General features: G+C 42.8%; 1 protein-coding gene across 3 annotated transcripts; it reads left to right on the plus strand.

Moving 5' to 3' along the window:
* Positions 1 to 4,015: 4,015 nt before the first annotated feature.
* LOC107375818 (atlastin-2) lies at positions 4,016 to 21,344 on the plus strand. 3 transcript variants are annotated; one of them, XM_015944573.3, is made up of 16 exons: positions 4,016 to 4,179; positions 8,571 to 8,740; positions 8,913 to 9,125; positions 9,841 to 9,975; positions 10,060 to 10,164; positions 11,404 to 11,454; positions 11,544 to 11,600; positions 13,021 to 13,113; positions 13,260 to 13,398; positions 13,482 to 13,609; positions 13,769 to 13,825; positions 14,455 to 14,526; positions 18,180 to 18,611; positions 19,180 to 19,194; positions 19,413 to 19,555; positions 19,901 to 21,344. In XM_015944573.3, the coding sequence occupies exons 1-15, from the start codon at positions 4,107 to 4,109 to the stop codon at positions 19,539 to 19,541; spliced, it is 1,869 nt and encodes a 622-aa protein (XP_015800059.1). In that variant the 5' UTR covers positions 4,016 to 4,106; the 3' UTR covers positions 19,542 to 19,555; positions 19,901 to 21,344. The 3 variants fall into 3 exon arrangements, with proteins under 3 accessions (XP_015800059.1, XP_070398581.1, XP_015800060.1); XM_070542480.1 differs by having other exon boundaries at positions 19,413 to 21,344; XM_015944574.3 differs by lacking the exons at positions 19,180 to 19,194; positions 19,413 to 19,555.
* The last annotated feature ends 49 nt before the right edge of the window (positions 21,345 to 21,393 follow it).

Here is a 21,393-nt window from a genome sequence, read left to right on the forward strand (position 1 = left end):
TGAATGCACATAATAATATTCATACATCCTCCCTATGCCACATGCACACTGTTTTTGTCAAGTTAGGCTAAGTTCAGCTTCATGTCCAGAACAGAAGTAGCCAAAGCCTAAGTTACCCATGTGTGTTGTCTCATCTCAGGAAGCAACGCCTACAGATGACACAATACTGTGGCTCTCACAACGATGCCAGACTAACTCAACACTGCAAATGTGCATATCTCTTGTTTGTAATGTTTATTTTACCAGTTAGCATCTTCTTTTTGTTTTTATGCTTTTAAATTTATTTATGGAACATTTTATTACAAGCACCATACCCAAAAGGGTTGTCTCCTGTGTGCATGGACAAAATAGTTAATTTATGTTTAATGAAACTAGACCTTTTAGAATTTTATATATATATATATATATATATATATATATATATATATATATATATATATATATATATATATATATATATATTCTATTGTATGAACATGATAGTATATTGTAGAAATGCGAAAACTACATTGCTTGAACAACGAAGTTATCTCAATATAACATTATAACTATATTTTATGTTTCCCTGGTGAAATCCACAGCTGTAAATTTTTTATTGTAAATTAACCTTCTCATAAATGTATTGACACTATGAATGAATACACACAACAGAAAAAAATGCTGCCATAGACAACTGCTGTTGTTTTGTTGTGTTTTATATCATTATTGTGTGTGTGTGTGTGTGTGTGTGTGTGTGTGTGTGTGTGTGTGTGTGTGTGTGTGTGTGTGTGTGTGTGTGTGTGTGTGTGTGTGTGTGTGTGTGTGTGTGTGTGTGTGTGTGTGTGTGTGTGTGTGTGTGTATAAAAAAAGTGCAGAATTTGTGAGGTGGCAGTTAAATGTTGTGGTTGCGTTACAAGATTTTAAGAGAAGCAGACATGAGGGAGGGAGTGTGTGACTGTGTCTGTGTATGACTGTATATGTCAGGTGGGGCCTTTGACTCCTCCCTTCTCCTGGGACTTCTTTGGATGATACATCTTCGTCTCCCCTCTCCCTGTAACACCTGGTGTGGAGTGTGGTGCCTTGGTCTTTCTGGGTCGTGGCTCCCGGGTCAGGGAGTTTAAGATTTTTAGCATCTGCCTGACCAATCCCGGTGGCTGCCTGGAGGGATCTGGGTCCCTGGGCTCTGCTGGGTCCCCGGCGGGGGTGGTCGCCCCTGGGTCCCGGGTCATTGGGTCCCGGGCTCGGCCGGCTAGGGGGTGGGAGGCTGCGGGCGAGCCGGTGGGCTTGACGCCGTTATCTCTCTGGACTCTGCCGGCTGCTGGTTGTGGCCCCCCGGGGCGATCCTCTGCTCCTCTCGAGGGGGGTGGGGGCTTTTCTGGTCGCAGTCTCCCTGGGGTTCCTGTGCTCTGGGGCAGCTCCTGGATCTCTGAGACTTGGAGCTCCCTCCATCTCCTGCACATCTTTGTGTCCCATTTTTTTCTCTTCTCTCTTTTTGCAGGTCTAGCAGCAGACTCTTGTTCATTATTGTTAATTTTTGTGGAACCCCCCCCCCACCACCACCACCACCACCACCACCACCACCACCACCAACAACAACAACAACAACAACAACTTTTGTCTCTTCCTTTCTCTTTCACCTCTGTCTCCATGTCTGGTCGGAATTAAAAAGCATTCAACAACAACAACAATAAAGTTTTAAGTATCAGGCGTGACATTAGAAGCAGACGCTTTGATGCTCCACCTGAGAATAAATCTGTAAGGCTTGTCACCAGCATTCAGACATCAATTCTGTTTGCTTCACAGCCAGACAGGACACACGAAAAAAAAGAAAAAAAGAAGAGAAGCAGACATTTATTCAGTTTTAAATTAATTGAATAAAATTCAAATAGGAAAAAGTGCAATAAATGCTACAGACGCTAGAGGGCACCATCTTCCCAGTCTTATTAAAACTAGTGAGTATTTCAGGAAATTAACTAACAGAATTAAAAGGAAAGCATTAGTCGTACTAAAATGTTCAAATGTCAATAAAGTTCTGAGTGAAAAGAAAATGATGTGTTCAGCTGCTCAGTCCCTGCCAGCTCCGCCTAACCCTCTTGACACACACCCTGTAGCACAAAACACACCAAACATCTGGATTTCAGCACTGGCCTGGAGGTCCAGTCACCGGGCTCTCTGCACCACCCTCTAAATTTATCAGGGTCTGCTGTCACGTGTGTCTCACATTTCTGCTGGCTGAAGGGACCAGCTATGAATAGCACAGACACAGATTAACACAGCAGGTCTCATTTTCCCTCTTATTCTTTCACTAAACTAATTATTTTTGCTCTAACACACACAAACATCCACACCGTGGGTGTGAGTGTCTTGATTTTCCTTTGTCTTTATCCACTCATATCGTTGTTTTTATAGCACGGAGGCAGAGGCTTGATGAAATTACTATCTTACAGAGCATCAAATTAAGTGGAGCCAGATTCTTACTTGTGCAACTTGTGCCAACATTGAATTTATTTAACAAATGCAAAAAAAAATTTAAACAGTCTCTACAGAAACGACAAGAGTCACCTGCAATGACTCCCAAATGTCACATTTAATCCTGGGATGAAGCAGGATCTCCTGGATAGCAGGGGTTGTCCCTCTTAAAGGAGAACCCCAGCATGCTCCTCACAGGATTGTTGGATGATGTCATCTCTGATTAGCTGCCCTTACTCGATAGTGCTGATATGTATGGTGTGAGCCCTGCCTGGGTCAAATCAGTAACAGGACATTGGATCACTTTCTCCTAAAAGCTGCTTGGATGAACGCGTAGATATCTGAATGCCAATGCAAGCACGCCTGGAAGCCTGCAGCTAATGCAAACACACCAAGATGTTCATGAAGGCGTACCTGCAGAGATGCCGCTGCTATGAAAGCTTTATAAAATTTGATGAAAAATTTTATATTTTGAAATGTTTTTGTTAATATTTTGATGATATCTTGTCTAAGGGTTGTTTGAAATTTTGATGTGCTTCTAGAAAAGTTTAAACTCTGAAGTATATCATTACTCAGAAGGTTATAAAATCATTTACAATTGTGATAAAATAATCAGTTTATTTGCATTTACACCCATATCTTCTTCATCCTGCAGTTAACTGAACCACCCATCCCTTGGTGTATATGATAGGATTACGGGGCCTAGAGAACAGCTGCCCTTCAATTTCTGCATCTGTGTTAGCTTACAATCATTATGGGCTTTTATTTGGCAGTAAGCCTGACTGAGAGCAGTGAAAACGCCATAAAACTGGAAAAAAGAAAAGTGTTTTCTCCAGACTGGGACACAAATATCTGAAACAATCATTAGCTTATCTCCAGTGTGCACAGCCTGTCTGTGATAACAGACTCTGTGGAGGTAAAGGGGAGGGTTGTGTTTATGCCACAAGAGAGAAATAATGAATGACTTAGTGAACAAATATGATGTTTTATAATTTACATTGAACGGTTCCAATTTTCCTCTGCTAATTTCATAGGAGTTTAAGGAAAATAGCAGTGAGAAAACTTCCTGTTCAATTTTCAAGAAACTCCTAAAGAGCCTGCTCTTCAGAGAGCATCTTCTAAACCAGCACCCTCCCTGCACCCGTCCCCCCCTCTCTACTGTCCACTCCTTGTTCCCTCCTCTTCATGATTGATGTCAAGTTGTTGTTGTTATTGTTGTTGTTAGCCTTAAGGGCACCATGCCGATTATCACTTGTAAGTCGCTATGTACAAAAGCGTCTGCTAAATACATAAACATAAAACTGGATGGTGTTCTCTCAAAACAAAGGAAACATGATCATGAGGTCTGGGGCACTAGTGATACAGGGATTTCTAATAATTCTGTTAAGTGGAATCTCTCTCTCTCTCTCTCTCTCTCTCTCTCACACATACACACACACACACACACACACACACACACACACACACACACACACACACACACACACACACACACACACAAAACATTCCTAGTGAAATATTAAAATGATTTACTAAAAGACTTGTGTCCAGAGCAGAGCCAGTCTCGGGACAGCACAAAATTCAGCAAACAGCGCGAGAGGGGGGAAAAAAAACTTCAGTGACGTCAGCTACGTCCGATCCGGTCTCAGTTGGCCAAGATGGCGGGGGTGAGTGAGCGCCGGAGCAGAAATCTCTACGAGTTCAACCGTAAAAGCCAACTTGAAGACAAAGGTAAAGTGCTGTTTTTTTAGTCGGGTAGATTTGTTACAGCGATCCGGTGAGAAGTATTAGCTTTACACTAAGAAAGTGTTTATTTTACCGTTGCTTCTTGTCTCGCTGCTTTCCCCGTTAGCCAGACGCTTCTGTTTTCAGTTGGGAGCCGCGCGGTGTTGTGCAAAGTGTGGGATCCCCGACAGAAGGAGTCTTCTCTAACGACGTTTAACGCTCAAGCACAACGTCTTGTACGGTTTAAATGATTTAGAAGTCGACGATAATGTGACACATTTGGTCGACTTTAGCTTTGAAAACGTTCTTCGAATGTGATTTGAACAAGGGAAACGGATTCTGACCCGGATACACATTTTACCCGCGACACCTGTCAGCTCATTTGACCAGGCAGCCACTTTCACCTGGACCATCTGCCCATTGTTTCTCAAATTCGCTGAAGAATGTTTTAAAATGCCGCGTTAGTGATTGTCACTCCACTCAAACCACGTGAAAGCACATTAATAGTTTCCCACTGATTACTGGGATATTTTTAAGTACTCTATTATTAGTCAGTTGTTTGCAGACAGGCTAATCCTATTCACTGAAAAGAAACTCTCTAAACATTGAAGTTTGTGTTTTATAATAATAATAATAATAGGTAACTAAAGTATGTAAACGATCTCTTAAAGTACACAGATACAAATATGTATGCATTTTGTCATTAGGGATTTAAAAATGCTCATTTTAACATCTAAATTAATCAGATAGTCATTGTTATGAGTTTATTAAGCATTTACGCATTTTACACATTGTTCTACTGATAGCAGTTCCGTTTATTTTGTGTAAGGTCATCTAACCAGAGTTTCAGTTAGGCAAATTTGGAGATTGCAGTTTAGGAAATATTTGCAAAGATTTTTTTTTCTAACAATGTGCTAAAATTGCACAGACCTAATTAAGAACTACTTCTTTGCATGTTATTTTTTATATGCATTTGACAAATAGACAAAATATACCTCTTTCTTTTACTGCTGTTTAATGGAGTAACAGCCCCAGAATGTCCATGGCTCATCACTGCCAGTGTGGTTAGGAATCTGTTATCATGACCTTTATGTCTACTTTTATACAAGCCAGCTGCCTCTTAATCTGCACTTTGTCCTTGCTGATTTGCCTGCTGCGACTGAACATTATCCTTTGACTTGTGTGCAGAACGGCAGACTCATGATGTTTTGATAGTTGCATGAGGGAGAATTAGTGCACCTGTGTGCTTCAAGCTATATGGTTTTATTTTCTTGTGTAATTTCTTCTCAAATAGCTGACTCATGTCCTACACTTTAAGTTGTATTTTTGTTGTCATGTAGCCTCATCTGGTGGACCTTAAATAGTGCAGCAGTAGAGAGATGAGAGCTGATTTATGATGCCATACTTAGCTTGCATAGATGCACACTTTTCTTGTTATTGTTTTATATATATAGATAGATAGATAGATAGATAGATAGATAGATAGATGATAGATAGATAGATGAAGCCAGCCTCTCATCAAAAATACATTTTATTCTTTTTGTGCAACTCCAGAAAAACTACATAATTTGCAGAGAAGTGTGCAGCCCAATTACTATTTGCTCCTTTCCTTTATAAGATAAGATGCTAATTTTAGGTCTGCTATCGTTTTCTCTCTGCTGTCCAGTAGGATGGTGCATTAGCCACTTATCAGGACGTGTGTGCACATTCAACTTGCATTAATGTTTAATCTATGGCTGCTATGCTTGCTTCCTTTTTTATTTTTTATTTTATTATTTATACTCTGTCTTCCATTCTGCTGGAGCACAGCCTCCCTGCACTCCCAGCAGAATGTGAGGGTTGTGTCTGTGGCTGCAGTCTGTGCCACTTCATTTTGCTGAGTGCTGCTCTGGACATGATGAGGACAAGCATTTCCACTAACTGAGGAAGTGTTCAGGGCTAGTTTGTGTGCAGTGCAGATTACAGTGATCGTCTTGTGTTTGTTACGTCTCTGCTACCTTTTGCTGCATACCCAGTTTGATCATTGGATGTCCCTTTAACATTTGTTCTCTTGAACAGACATTTTCCTTGAAATCACCAAATTAGGTGTTTTTAACCAAATATAAATAAAAGATTAGATATTTATTTATTAGATGTTTACTTATTAAATATGTATTGGTGTACTGCTGTAGCTTCTGAATTGTCAGAAAATGTTGAAGCTTATTTCAAAAATAAAAATTTTTCTGTTATAAATTCACTTAAATGAGAAAGAGATGAGTCAGTGAAAAACAAAACCGTAATGCATCATTAGGAGGTGGTAGAAAGCCTCAAAGTTGAGCTCTAAACAATGCCTAAATTACCCAAAGTGTCTTTAAAGTGAGTTTGTTTCTCTGCACAATTATTCACCTTTTTTCCCCTCAAGTGATTGTCACCGGTTCTTAATTATATATATATATATATATATATATATATATATATATATATATATATATATATATATATATATATATATATATATATATATTGTTTTTTTATGAGACTTGTACACTAGAAAGGTAACCATCTGCATATTTCTAGATACAAGTCCTTTAATGCACCTCCGTGTTTGCCTTCACAGCTTGAATATGTTTGTGCTGCTGGACCCTCGTGTGCTTACTGGATGTCATCTAATGATATTTATATATTTTCCTTTTGCTGGGCTAGGAAACATTTGCTGGTATCATTGTGAATGATATGATCTACCTGCCCTTACTTTTCTGGGTGCAAACTCTGTTTTTGCTCTGTCAGTGTGTCAAAGCAGCGTACAGGGTCCGTTTTGTAAGTGTTTAATCACTTTGAATGTACTTTTAAACGCAGACAACCCCACAGGCTTTTTGTTAGTAAAATAATAAAACTAATACAATCAACAGGATTCTGAAAACTATCAATGTTTTTGTCAGTCTTCTTTTTAGTAAACTCCGTAATTACATCACTAGTTTGATCGCAATATGATGTTATATGCATTTAAAGGATTGCTATTCAGTGTTTGCCAATATCTCAAATTCAGCCACAGTACCATTTTGATTGGATTCGATTTAGGATCCACTGACTGATAAATATTAACAATATTAGCAGTGACTGAACACATTCTGTCTCAGTAGAGAGACGATTCTCTGCTCATCATGATGGTGCTAGCTTCTTCATTTAAAGCTGAAATGGCAAATTTGGCAGACAGATTAGCTTATAACATTATTTCATAGCTTATAACATTATTTTCATAGCTTATAACATTATTTTCATGCCTCATAACAACATTCTAACATAGCATAGCTGTAAATATATTGTGGAGGTAAAGAAAAGAAAAAATAATTTAATAACATGGTTCAGTACTTAATTTGGTGAATGGGAAACTAAATTTAACGCATATTACCATCAAACGCTTGCTGTATCTCCAGGGGACGTTTATGGATCCAGTGGCATAAACTTGGACCAAACTTGAATCATTTTGTATCGTTTGTGATTCAGAATAAATCAGTTTTTACTGCTGAATATATCACAGACTTCAAAGCTTGTTGTACTTTTGAGGTTGGCAGATGGGTATTATTTGCCAAGACCTGATTTGACCTTAATGTGAGACGTTTGTGTGCTCAGGCTACGTAGAACAGCTGAATAGTAATCACTGAGGTATTTGAATGAGTAAGGTTTAGAGATGCGGTTGAACCTGTTTGGTGCTTCTGTCTGGTCGACGGCTCAGGGATCGTCTCTACCGGTCTACACTTGAGGAAGGGAGATTTAATCTGGGCTGTGATTTCTGTACTTATTAAATTGTTGCTTTTATTTAAATAAAAAAGGTAGTTGAGAATAAAATAATTCACCAGCAGTTGTATGATTAAAACATTCAGCTTCTTGGGTGTTTTTGATTTCCTTTAATAAGATGATTGAATTATTGATTAGACAAAATAAAAATATTACCTCCTTCAGACTAAATTACTACATCAACGTAAAGTACTCTTGATATGAGTACACAAACTAAACATTTGCAGACATCATAGGTATTTTTAGCACACTTGTTTGTTTTGCAGTTGTGGTATTGAGACACCAAAGGAAATGTGAAACCACTTGGAGGAGGGAGGCTGCTCCTGACAGCCATTTATCTGTGGAAGAATACACGAGAAGCTGTCCTGTGACACACTTAACACTCGTGTTTTTCTGGCCCTTTGTGATTTTCTTTGCAAGGCTATTTTTGAATTTGACCTAGATGGGAAGACCAGGGTGGATTTAGCTCGACACAGAAAGCTAGAAAGATTCTCATCTTCAGTCTGATCCATGTAGGACATTCATCATTTTGGTTTTAGTCTCAAGTCAGAAAACCTGCCTAAATCGACTTTGTTCCTGTTGTATTTTCACCTTTTCTTTTCTTCTTTTTCTGCTCCCTAAAGACTTTCAAAATGTGGGCAAAGTCCTGGGTTATCCATGTCAAAAGGAGCCTCCTTTAGCCAGGCCGGAGAACCTGGAGGAATTCTTCCCTGCCCATGCCATGGGAGACTTTGGGAAAAATGACAACAGCCTCACGCCCTCGCCAGATGAAGGCATAGATGAAGAAGAGGAGGTGAGGTTTTATCCATTTTAAATGATTCCGTACACTGTTAAGCATGCAGGCGTATGCCTGCTCATGCTGTGTTGGGCTGAGGTTAGCTTTGTGGTTTTCGCTGCTCTGAATCTATTTTAAACTTCTCTTGATTTCAGGGAAAGCTCTGAATAATTGTAAATTATGTCCTCAGGTTGTGTTGGAGGAGGAAAAGTCCCGGCCCATCCAGATCGTGCTAGCCAACGAGGAGAACCACAACTTTGATTTGGACACTGCTGCTCTGGAGAAGATCCTGCTGCAGGATCACATCAGGGACCTGAACGTGGTGGTTGTCTCCGTGGCCGGAGCTTTTCGCAAGGGCAAGTCCTTCCTGTTGGACTTCATGCTGCGCTACATGTACAATCAGGTAAAAGAACTGCATCTAAACTAGCAGCTAAATCTAAAAGTAGATTCAATTATTTTTCTAAACAATTTCGTTCATATCTAAACCTGGTTTTGTCGATTTCTTATTACTCAAAAAGTAGAAAAATAAAAACACCTGTCACCGTTTTAATCCCTGATGAGTTTCTTCTGATGATGTGTTTACATGTGCTATGTAAATACGCAGCAGCCCATGTTTCCTCTGGGGTTTATGAATGTGTAACACCTGCTGTCAGCAGAGCGAGAAAACAGGTGGAGTTGGTGAACAAGTCCAGCAGATGAGATTACAGCTCGTACTCACAGGCTGTCTTTACGAAGAAGCTCTCCTAGCTGCATCTCCTTTGAGTTTCCTGTTAAAGTAGAAATATTACATGTTGACTAACTGGTCTTTGTTCTAGGAAACAGCATCTCTTTGAGGATGTAACTGTGAGATCAGTTCGGATGGTCTGTCTGTGTCCATCTGATAAGAGCTGAAAACGCACAAATCGCCAGGATCACCTTACACTCACACACATGTAGTAATTAAAATGTAACGGCACTCGTGCACCCACGGAAAGATCTTACAGCCGTCTCTTCCAGCTGTTGAGCAACAAAAACAACGGCGTTTATGCAAGTCTCAGCATGTGTCACTGATGTAGAGACATGTTTGTTCACCGATATCTGTGCATTTCATCTCTTGCCCCTCCCCCTCCTCTCTGTAGGAGAACTGCTCATGGATGGGAGGCGATGATGAGCCTCTGAAAGGCTTCAGCTGGAGGGGAGGCTGCGAGAGGGAGACCACAGGAATTCTGGTCTGGAGCGACGTTTTTGTTGTTGACAGACCTGATGGCAGCAAGGTAGGATTCTCCGGATGTACTGATCACGAAGCTCCAGCATCATTTTTGAGTTTTACCAAAACATAACCCTCACGCTGTTCGCAGGTCGCTGTGCTTCTCGTTGACACTCAGGGGGCATTTGACAGCCAGTCCACCATAAAGGACTCTGCTACTGTGTTTGCTCTCAGCACAATGACGAGCTCTGTTCAGGTGACCTTTAAACATCATGTAAAAAAATAAAAAACACACACACACACAAAGATAAGGCTGCTCGATTATGGCAAAAATAATAATCACGATTATTTAACTGAAATTGAGATCTCGATTATTTAAGAGGATTTTTCAATTAATGTTGATTTTATTTGTTTATTTATTCAGTCGTAAAATTGCTCAGGGCACAATCAGGGCTAAGAGAAAGCAACAAGATAATCAAAAAGAAACTCCTGACTCCTAGTATAAACAGGCCAACACACTTGCTCATAGTTTATGACCCAAAGGGCTGAGGTTCAACTCATTTAAGCTTAACCAATACAGACCCAAATATTCAACCAATATCTTGCAAATACTGAATTATACTGTGGCATTCATAGCATAAATAAAAAAAAACACAAGCATGTATGTTTTAGTGACGGTCACAAAATGTTTCATAATATTTATTTAGTCCTGTCAAGCGGTGCTGTATGAGTGTGTACACTAGCAACGTGTCTTCAGAGAGATTACTTCATATTTATCAGCGTGAGAAACGTGTTTCTATCTATTTCTAAACTATTTATTTACAGGTCCCATCAGTCAATGTAATGGTTGTCCCAGCCACAGCAATCGGAGTTTCGCTGCACCCACCACCCCCACCCCAACCCACTCTCACAGCAATCAAGGGCAAGCCGTGCGTGTGTCTTTAGCGTGCCGCACGTGCACATTTATCCGTTTTTAGCGGCTCAGGAGCCTGCAGGTACGGTGTGTGTCACTCACTCCGGTTCATCCAAGAGGAGGCCGGCTCTGAGAGCATTTTTTTATTTATTTATTTTTTTTGCGACCAACACATCACTACATCATTCCCTTTCCTAATGTCTGGAAAGACGGTCCGGAGCGCAGACGGAGTGTTTGCTAATCTGCAGGAAATGGCGACGACAGTTTTCCAGAAAGTAGCTAAGGGTTACCAGAGATGCTTCTACATTGTTCACTAGGTACTTGTACAATTTAAAAAGTCAAGAAGGGGGTCTGAAAAGATCTTAGAAATAGCAACTAATTTGCTAAGTTGGCAACAATGTGGGAGGAGCGCTTGATTTGCAACTTGGGGCAGCGCAAGAGGGAGGAGAAAATAATCGGCTCGTTTTGTTTTTGTAATCGTTCCAAACTCAGATCGTAATTGGGATTAAAATTCGATTAATTGAGCAGCCCTACACATAGAACATTTACAAATAAGCTTACACCCTTTGTGTTTGTATCCAGGTGTACAATCTCTCCCAGAACATACAGGAGGATGATCTGCAGCATCTGCAGGTTTGTCTCGTCAGTTCTCTACAGCAATAAAGTAAGCATTGGTTATTTATGCTGGTGTTTTATTCGATTTTGTTTCTTTGTCTATGAAGCTCTTCACAGAATATGGCCGACTGGCAATGGAAGACGTTTCCTCCAAACCGTTCCAGGTACTGTTTATTTCTAATGCCTGTGCACAAAAAGTGGGTTTCACCTTATTTAATAGGATTTTAACTCATTCACTGCCATTCATGACTAAAGTCGTCATTTAACAAACATCCCAGCTCTAAAGCCGATCTTCATCCGCGTACGTCACACGTCACGTGATCAGGAAGCAGAAAATCCATGTGTTAGGAGATTGTTTTGGGCCGCTGCTGTAAAAAAAAGTGAGACATGAACCAGTAAAGCTTCTGCCGATCACAATTCAACAACTGATTATGAAAGAATGGATAACGCTCGAAACGTGCGGATTCTTCCTGATGTAAGAGGTGATTCTCCTCTTTGTTTTGGTGGTTTTGGCGTTGACATCCTAGCGCGCAACGTTCGGTGACTCTTCAAGAAAACAGTGAAAACGCTGAAAAACGCTGGCAGCGAAAAGCTTTTCTGATCAGGAAACAGCTGGCAGTGAATGAATTAAGAATCAAGGCCAGTTTTAACTTCAAGGTGCTTCAAGCTTTAATCTGCTTTTACAAGTGTTTTTTATCATAAACCAAAAGACCGTGAAGGAGCTGCACAATAAATGCAGAGTAGTCTGAAACGGCTGAGTCTAGCTAGCTGCATGTGATCCAGTCACATTGAACACATGCATAATCTAAACTAAGGCTGCAGCAAAATAAAGTGTGAAACAGGAATTTTCTCAAATTAATTAGACATTTTTCCAACAAAAATCTTAGTTTCATTCAAGGAAAACCGATAAATGTTCTGTGCTCAGTGGGAACACAGAATAACTTTTATAGAATTTATAAATAAGTGAATCAAAAGCATTAATAACCTCTGACGCATCATGTATTAGTGAACTGAAATTGTTTTTATGATTAATTATCATTCAGAAAACCACAGACCTGCCAACCTTGTCAAAAAATTTTGAGTACCACTTGTGAGGCATTTTTTTCACGGACTTTTGCAACTCCATTGCTTTTCATGCTGTAATTTCCCCATTCACTGGATGGAAAATTTTACACACACACACAGTTTACCTTACCAGAACAACAGCGAGTGGCGAACCGGAGAGAGAGAGAGAGGAGCAGTGGGCAGGACAAAGCAGGGAGGAGGGGGGCGGGGGTGTTACGCTACAGGTTAGGCAGGATCGTTTTTCTCTGCTTTTCTACGATGATTGGCTTCAACTTCTTCACCACGCCGCTGAGTCGTACCACACGTGCATATTGGCCACAGAACTCAACTCACGTATCCGCAGCCTTTTGCGTAGTTAAGAGGGGTGAGTCTTACCAGCGTAAAAAGATGCCAAATTGCGTACAGGCTACGCAAAATGCGTACAGGTTGGCAGATCTGAAACCATCTATGAAGAGACTGACCAAAGAGGAAGAGCAGAATCAGATGTTTGTTCTAATATTTGTGTTTGTGTGTCTTCAGTCTTTAATGTTCCTAATCCGGGACTGGAGTTATCCGTATGATCATGATTATGGGCTGGAAGGGGGAAATGCTTTCCTGAAGAAAAGACTTCAGGTAATAATCAGAAGAAAAGTGTGCCCTGGTGTGTTTTTCGAAAGCCCGATATCTTTGTGAAAAGCCAAAGTAGAGTATCTATGCAGTTCTTCTGAACACACACCCAGCTGACATGATGATGAAGAAAAGCTGCTCTGCCAACACAGGTTAAAGAGAAACAACACGAAGAGCTGCAGAATGTGAGGAAGCACGTCCACTCCTGCTTCTCCAGCATCAGCTGCTTCCTGCTGCCACATCCTGGCCTAAACGTGGCCACTAACAAGTATTTTGATGGCAGGCTGAGAGGTGAGGCCCAAATGAAAAAACCTGCACTCAAACATGGCTACTGCTCGCCAGGCTGAAACACAACGCCCGTGTTTATCTTTCAGACATAAATGAAGAATTTAAAAAGGAACTGGCCCACCTGGTGCCTCTGCTGCTGGCCCCAGATCGACTGGTAGAAAAGGAGATTGGAGGAAACAAAGTCACCTGCAAAGATCTGCTGGAGTACTTCAAGGTGCTGCAGCGTTTTATTATATTTCTGCTTAGATAAATGTGAAAAGGTGGTTTTGTCACTGCAGCTAAAATAAATTCAAGTAAATGTTTCTGTTGTAATCAGAAATAGACTAAGGCTGTACTTTTGTGACCATCATCTGCATCGTTTTGATTCCTGCAGGCCTACATAAAGATCTACCAAGGTGACGAGCTACCTCATCCAAAGTCTATGCTGCAGGTTGGAATCATGCTTTGCAACTTTTTCATATTTTTAAATTATTTTTTTGAGCCAGTGTGTGTCAAAATGACCCTTTACAAGGTTAGTGAAAGGCCACCCAGCCTCTTGTGGCCAGAATATTCCACTTGCAACTTCAGACTGGCAAAACATTGAGCTGACATATCTGGCACTGCACTCTGGTTCCAGCACGTTTCCTTCATATTTTCCATCATAAACACAGCTGATTAGTTTAATTCAGTGATGAATCACTTCTGTAGACACTAAGGAAGGCTGGGAGGCATTTCAGCTGTTAGATTAAGGTGTTAAAAAGACTAACGCACAGCGAGGAGATAAGTTTTGCTTTCGGTTCTACAAACAGACTCTAGGGGGTGCTGAAAGCAAGCCAAAACTGCCTAGTTCCCCCTTAAAGGTGAGAAGTTTTAGAAACTGAAACGAATAATAAAATCTATAATTTAGAGGTCTGAAAATGCCTTTAGGTTGAAGCTCTTAAGTTTTCTGCAGATAGTTTTTTAATCTGCGCTTATTAATAGTCAAAGAAATAAAAAATGGTTTAGTTTTGTCTTAATTTTGTGATATACAGCTTTATTTCTCATTGTAACATAATCCCATGTTCTTTTCCTGGTTTTTAGGCAACAGCAGAGGCCAACAATCTGACTGCTGTGGCGGGAGCCAAGGACTTATACAGCAAGAACATGGAGCGGGTGAGGACACGAAACACAAAAAAGATGCAACAAAGGAAAGAAACTAGAGGTTTTATTGAGATAACAGAGGGTGAATCTCAAAGATGGCATCACTAAAGTAGCGTCATGCAACAATGACTCAATAATTCAGTTAAAACGGCGTTCAGCCATTCACTTTCTGTTCTTGTTCTTCTGAGTTGGAGCCATGGAGATTTTTTTTCTTTGTTTGCATGAGATCAGATAAACAAATTTAGAGATCCTCAGAGGGTTGAACTTTTCCATCAGGCTTGTGGTTTAAAAACATAATTAAGGTGAACTGAAGCACCTGGAAGCATCACTTCTTCATGTTAAGGCATTTGGGGGAATTCCTATTAATTTGCCAGGTTTAAAGGTTTGAGAAAAATAAAGTTTTGGAGCTCTTTTTTCACTTTGAGGGACCGCCCCTCCCCCCTTACTGTTTCTTAGAAGCAGTTGACTGACACACACTGTTGTGATTTAAAATAAAAATGCAGTAGATGACTATTGTTATAAATAGTCCCACCCACCCTTTTTGGAGACCTTGGAGAGGGTGCTGGAAAGCGCTCTTTCCGGTGACTCCCTCATTCTGCTGGGAGACTTCAACACTCACGTGGGCAACGACAGTGAGACCTGGAGAGGTGTGGTTGGGAGGAACGGCCCCCCTGATCTGAATTCAAGTGGTGTTTTGTTATTGGACTTCTGTGCCAGTCATGGATTGTCCATAATTAACACCAAGTTCAGACATAAAGGTGCCCATATGTGCTCTTGGCACCAGGATACCTTAGGCCGGAGCTCGATGGTCGACTTTGTTGTTGTTTCATCTGACCTGCGGCCGCATGTCTTGGACACTCGGGTGAAGAGAGGGGCGGAGCTGTCAACTGACCACTACCTGGTGGTGAGTTGGCCCAGATGGTGGGGGAGGATGCCGGTCAGACCAGGCAAGCCCAAACATATCACAAGGGTCTGCTGGGAACGACTGGCAGAATCTCCCGTCAGAAGGAGCTTCAATTCCCACCTCCGACAGAACTTCCAAAATGTTCCGGGGGAGGCGGGGGACATTGAGTCTGAATGGACCCTGTTCCTTGCCTCCATTGTTGAGGCGGCCGACCGGAGCTGTGGTCGCAGGATCGTCAGTGCCTGTCATGGTGGCAACCCCTGAACCCGCTGGTGGACACCGGCGGTTAGGGATGCTGTCAAGCTGAAGAAAGAGTCCTATCAGGTCTTTTTGGCCTGTGGGACTCCAGAGGCAGCTGACGGGTACCGGCAGTCCAAGCGGAACGTGGCTGGGTTGGTTGCCAAGGCAAAATCCTGGGCATGGGAGGAGATCGATGAGACCATGGAGCAAGACCTCCGTACGGCTTCGAGGAGATTCTGGTCCACCATCCGGCGCCTCGGGGGGGGCAGTGCGCTACCAACACTATCTATAGTGGGGACGGTGTGCTGCTGACCTCTACTCAGGACGTTGTGGATCGGTGGGCAGAATACTTCGAAGACCTCCTCAATCCCACCAACATGTTTTCCAGTGAGTAAGCAATAGTCTGGGGACTTTGGGTTGGCCTCTCAAATCTCTGGTGCTGAGGTCACTGAGGTGGTTAAAAAGCTCCTCTGTGGCAAGGCTCTGGGGGTGGATGAGATCTGCCCGGAGTTCCTTAAGGCTCTGGATGTTGTGGGGCTGTGTTGGCTGATGTGGCTCTGCGATATTGCGTGGACATCGGGGGCAGTCCCACTGGACTGGCAGACCGGGGTTGTGGTCCCTTTATTTTAAAAGGGGGACCGCAGGATGTGTTCCAACTACAGGGGGATCACACTCCTGAGCTTTCCTGGTAAGGTCTATTCAGGGGTTCTGGAGAGGAGGGTCCATCAGATTGTTGAACCTCAGGTTCAGGAGGAGCAATGTGGTTTTCGTCCTGGCTGTGGAACACTGGACCAGCTCTATAAGCTTAGGGGGATCCTGGAGGGTGCGTGGGAATTTACCCAACCAGTCTACATGTGTTTTGTGGATTTGGAGAAGGCGTTTGACCGCGTCCCTCGGGGGGCCCTGTGGGGGGTACACCGAGAGTATGGGGTACCAGGCCCTCTGATACGGGCTGTTAGGTCCCTGTATGACCGGTGTCAGAACTTGGTCCGCATTGCCGGCAGTAAGTCAGGCTCGTTCCCAGTGAGGGTTGGACTCCGCCAAGGCTGCCCTTTGTCACAGATTCTGTTCATAACCTTTATGGACAGGATTTCTAGGTGCAGCCAAGGTGTGGAGGGCATCTGTTTTGGTGGCCTGAGGATCAGGTCTCTGCTTTTTGCAGATGATGTGGTCCTGTTGGCTTCATCAGAACGTGATCTTCAGCTTTCGCTGGAACAGCCGAGTGTGAAGCAGCTGGGATGAGAATCAGCTTCTCTAAATCTGAGACCATGGTCTTCATTCGGAAAAGGGTAGAATGCCTTCTCCAGGTCAGGGATGAGGTCCTGCCCCAAGTGGAGGAGTTTAAGTATCTCGGGGTCTTGTTCACGAGTGAAAACTGGAGCGTGAGATTGATAGGCGGATTGGTGCTGCATCTGCAGTGATGCGGGCGTTGTACTGGTCTGTTGTGGTGAAGAGAGATCTGAGTCCGAAGGTGAAGCTCTCGATTTACCGGTCGATCTACGTTCCTACCCTCACCTATGGTCATGAGCTTTGGGTAGTGACCGAAAGAACGAGATTGCCGACACAAGCGGCCGAAAGGAGTTTTCTCCAAAGAGTGGCTGTGCTCTCCCTTAGAGATAGGGTGAGAAGCTCTGTCATTCGGGAGGGGCTCGGAGTAGACCCGCTGCTCCTCCACATTGAGAGGAGCCAGTTGAGGTGGCTCGGGCATCTGGTCAGGATGCATCTTGTACGCCTCCCTGGTGAGGTTTTCCGGGCACGTCCAACCGGGAGGAGACCTAAAGGTAGACCCAGAACACGGTGGAGGGACTATGTCCCTCACCTGGCCAGGGAACGCCTTGGGATTCCCCCGGAGGAGCTGGCCCAAGTGGCTGGGGAGAGGGAAGTCTGGGCCTCTCGCCTTAGGCTACTGCCCCCGTGACCCGACTCCGGATAAGCAGATGAAAACGGATGGATGGATGGATGACTATTGTTATAAATGATCAGAGAGCAGCTTTTCGTTTGCAGCAGGGATGTCTAACTAAAGAGCAAGTCACCCCCAAATCAACTTTTTTTCTGATGAACTATATAAATGCATGTCTAATTGTTTTGCAGACACGTGTAGTCAATAGTTTGGCACTTTAGTGCATTTTAGTTCAAATTAAAATTTTCTGCCTAAAACTGTCAGTGTTGTGCCATTTTCAGGTAAAAATTCTGCATTGCATTTGAATTTAAATCTGCCATCGCTATTAGCTAAGAGGTACCCTAGAATGTTAGCTGGTACCATATGATGTCACAATGTCGTGAGGCTGTCTGTATTTGTTAGCGGCTCCGCCCTCGGTCGCTAGGCAACAGCATATGTTGCATTTTTCAAACAGGAAGTGGGAGTGGAGTAATACTCTGGAAGGGGGTGACTTGCTCTTTAAATACAAATTAGGTTTATTTAGTCATTAATGTGAGCATTGCTGCTGATTATTACAAGTTAAATCATAAAATGGAAAAACTGATTTATTCAATAGTTATTTTTCAACTTTCCTTTGGCCAGATCTGCGGAGGGGACAAGCCCTACATCGCCCCAGATGACCTGGAAGGCTGCCACAAGGATTTCCGCGAGTGCTCGGTGAAATACTTCCGTAATGTGAAGAAAATGGGCGGCGAGGAGTTCTGCCAGCGTTACCAGAACCAGCTGGAGTCTGAGTTGGAAAAGGCCTACATCAGCTTCTCCAAGCACAACGATGGCAAAAACATCTTCTATGCAGCACGCACCCCCGCCATGCTGTTTGTGGTGATGTTCGTCACCTACGTAGTTTCTGGTGTGACGGGCTTCATCGGCCTGAGCGCTTTGGCTTCGCTGGCGAACCTGGTGATGGGCGTGGCGCTGCTGTCGCTCTGCGCCTGGGCGTACGTGAAGTATTCGGGAGAGTTTCGAGAGTTGGGAGCGTTTATAGACCAGGTGGCGGATACGCTTTGGGAACAGGTGAGAGACAGAAATTGTTTATTTTTAAACATAAACATGATCACATCTGCAATAGTCCACCTTGTTGTTGTGGTAGTTGTTCATGATGTTTATGGCTTTAAGTTTGTAAGTTGTTTTAAAAAGTAAAAATAGAGATTACTGAGTGGAAACAGAAGTGTTGAGATGTAGGGCAAGCCAAGGTTCCACTAATCAGAGCCATCTTTTTTTAGTTGCATCACCGCCTGCTGTTTGCTTAATCTGGCACAAATCAGACTGGAGCAGTTCAGACTCGACGCCCGAGTCATCGGTGCAAGTCTGACTCTCCACTACAGCTCAGACAGCTCAGACAGTGGAGAACATTGTGTAACATTAACCTCTTGCACAGGATGAAAGATGTAACTGTCTGTTCTCATCTTCCTGTCTCACTCTCTATCTGCCCGAGTCCAATGGATCACGGCTTCACGTCACTCAGACCTCCTTTCTTCATCCTTTCATTCCTGTCTTTACTGTTGCTACGGAGAACTAATGAAACTGTTTTTAGTGTTTCCCTCATGCTTGTTGCTTCCCCCCCCCCCTTCCTGCTTTCCAGAGGATGGTCAGAAAGGTGAGATGAGTCGCTCCTCTGGTTTTCTTCCCGTCTCCCTCTCAAAGCACACTGCCTGAGTTCCTTTACTTTTTCTTTTATGTTATAGTTTAACATTTTCTAATCCCTCCTTTCCCCTAAAAATACCCGCGTCATGCTTTATTGTAATTTATCCCCCCCGCCCACCTTCTGCTCCTCGGTCTGTTTAACTCTCCCGTTCCTCCTTACTGTCCTCTCAGGTGTTTTCCAAACTTTCTGAGCCCATCAGGAGCTGCCTGGCCCACTCCGTTTCCCTCTTCCCTTCCCTTCCATCAGGAGCCACTCTCGGACTCGGAGCTTCGGCTCCACTCAACAAGAAGAGCAACTAGCTGCTGGATGGCTGGTGGATTCACAAACTGTTTCAATTCCTTCTTATGTAGCAACTTTTGCTGTTTTTTTGCTTCTTATGTGATGTTTATTTAAGCCAGCTGGTCTGGATTCTTGTATTTAATTTGCTGAGTGTTGGCGCCTGCAGAACCACAACTATCTGTGGATCTTAGAGACACGAGACATGTTTTTCACTTCACTAAACGGTGAAGGAGGTTTTGTTGATTTTGTGACTGGATATTTTCCCGTTTAGCATGTTGGAAACTCCATACTCTTGTTTCCTCCCAATCATTCTTTTTTCCTCCATTTTCTGTCTGTTTCAGATAAGTTAGTCATAATCTTCTTTTTTGGTCTCTTGCAGGTTTTGAAGCCACTAAGTGAACAGTATATGCAGGACAGCGTCAGACAGACGGTGGTTAACTCCATCAGAGCCAGCCTGACAGAACCAGGCTCAAAGCACACCAAGTTAAAGACTCACTGACCGTCTTCCTCCCCTCTGACGTGCTCTTCATCCTCTCTGTCCATTGCTAGAACTGTGCAACACCAAAGCTGACCCTCTTTATTTTTACTTTCTGCTGCCCCATCTGCTCTCCATCGCCCCCTAGTGCCTCACGCCAAACCCAAGTACCACCTGTAAAATCCTCCGCAGGGCCCTGTGCTTTTTGACATTCACACATATCTGCTGGTAGGAAACCGCACTACGAGATCAAGCTGCTATTCAGGGAAAACTGACGCCGCCGTGGGCAGCTATCAACGCCCAACGTAGACTGAAACCCTTTAAAGTGCATGTGATTGTTTTGTCTTACAAGCCAGTTTACTTCCTATTCAGATCAGTGCTTCCCCCAATCGCAGCTGATTAATTCACTCAGAATTAATTCATGAATGGGAAGTGATAGAAAATGATTATTTTATTCTGAATCTAAAAACTGTATTTCTCTTGTCAGCATTGCAAACACAATACCAGGTGATTTTTGTGCTCAGGTTGCTTCTAGATACGATGCATCATTCTGTCCATAACCGGAAACATTTTGTCTTTTTTAATGTTTATTTTTAATGGTAGAAATGAGCGAGGCCGTAGAAGTGGCCCTTTGATTTCTTGTAGCAGGCCTGGCAGCGTTCGGCCCTCCGCATGCTGCTAGGAGCTTTTAGAGGCCAGATGTAGACGAGGCTTTTTTGAAGCTGCTGTGGGAGCTTCAGTCCAATTGTTTTTACAAGTTTAAGGTTTGGTTTATTGTATTGTCAAAATCCATCCATCATGATCTGAGTGAGATGATTCAGCTCTGGTCAGATCCACTGTGGTTGGTTGTAGCTTTAACAGAGGAGTCTCCATCCAGGTGTTGTACTGTTCCTTTAACCTGCAGCTGACCGTTTCATCTATCAGAGCTGGATCTCCCAGAAGCAGCTGAATAAAATGTGTTTCATGTGCAACAGGAACCTGACTGACCTCTTTTAGCTCGTCGCACCAACAGCTGAATCTGAGCTCCTTTGAATTAATTCCTCATTAAACACCAGTGTACACATTCTGTGCTTCTGTCCTCATAACAATTCAGGTGTGTATGCTGAACATTTTGTATTCATTTTGATAGAGAATTAGTTGATCACTTTCTGGTTTGAAACTGTTTAAAGAGAAGTTGCTGCTGTAAGTTAGTCAGACACGAGCTAGCGGAGATAAGGTGTGATTCCTCATTAATCTGATTGGACGTTCTCCTGGGCAGGAGACGGCGTTGGTTCTTTTAAAGATGTCTGGTAATTTATTTTTGATTGAAATGTAAATCTGAAGAATAAATCAACACTGTTCTCAGTTTTCTCTGAGATGCTTATTTGTGTTTCACATATTTGGACGTAAAAACATTT

The sequence above is a fragment of the Nothobranchius furzeri genome, chromosome 12, assembly GCF_043380555.1.
Source record: "Nothobranchius furzeri strain GRZ-AD chromosome 12, NfurGRZ-RIMD1, whole genome shotgun sequence".
NCBI lineage: Eukaryota > Metazoa > Chordata > Actinopteri > Cyprinodontiformes > Nothobranchiidae > Nothobranchius > Nothobranchius furzeri.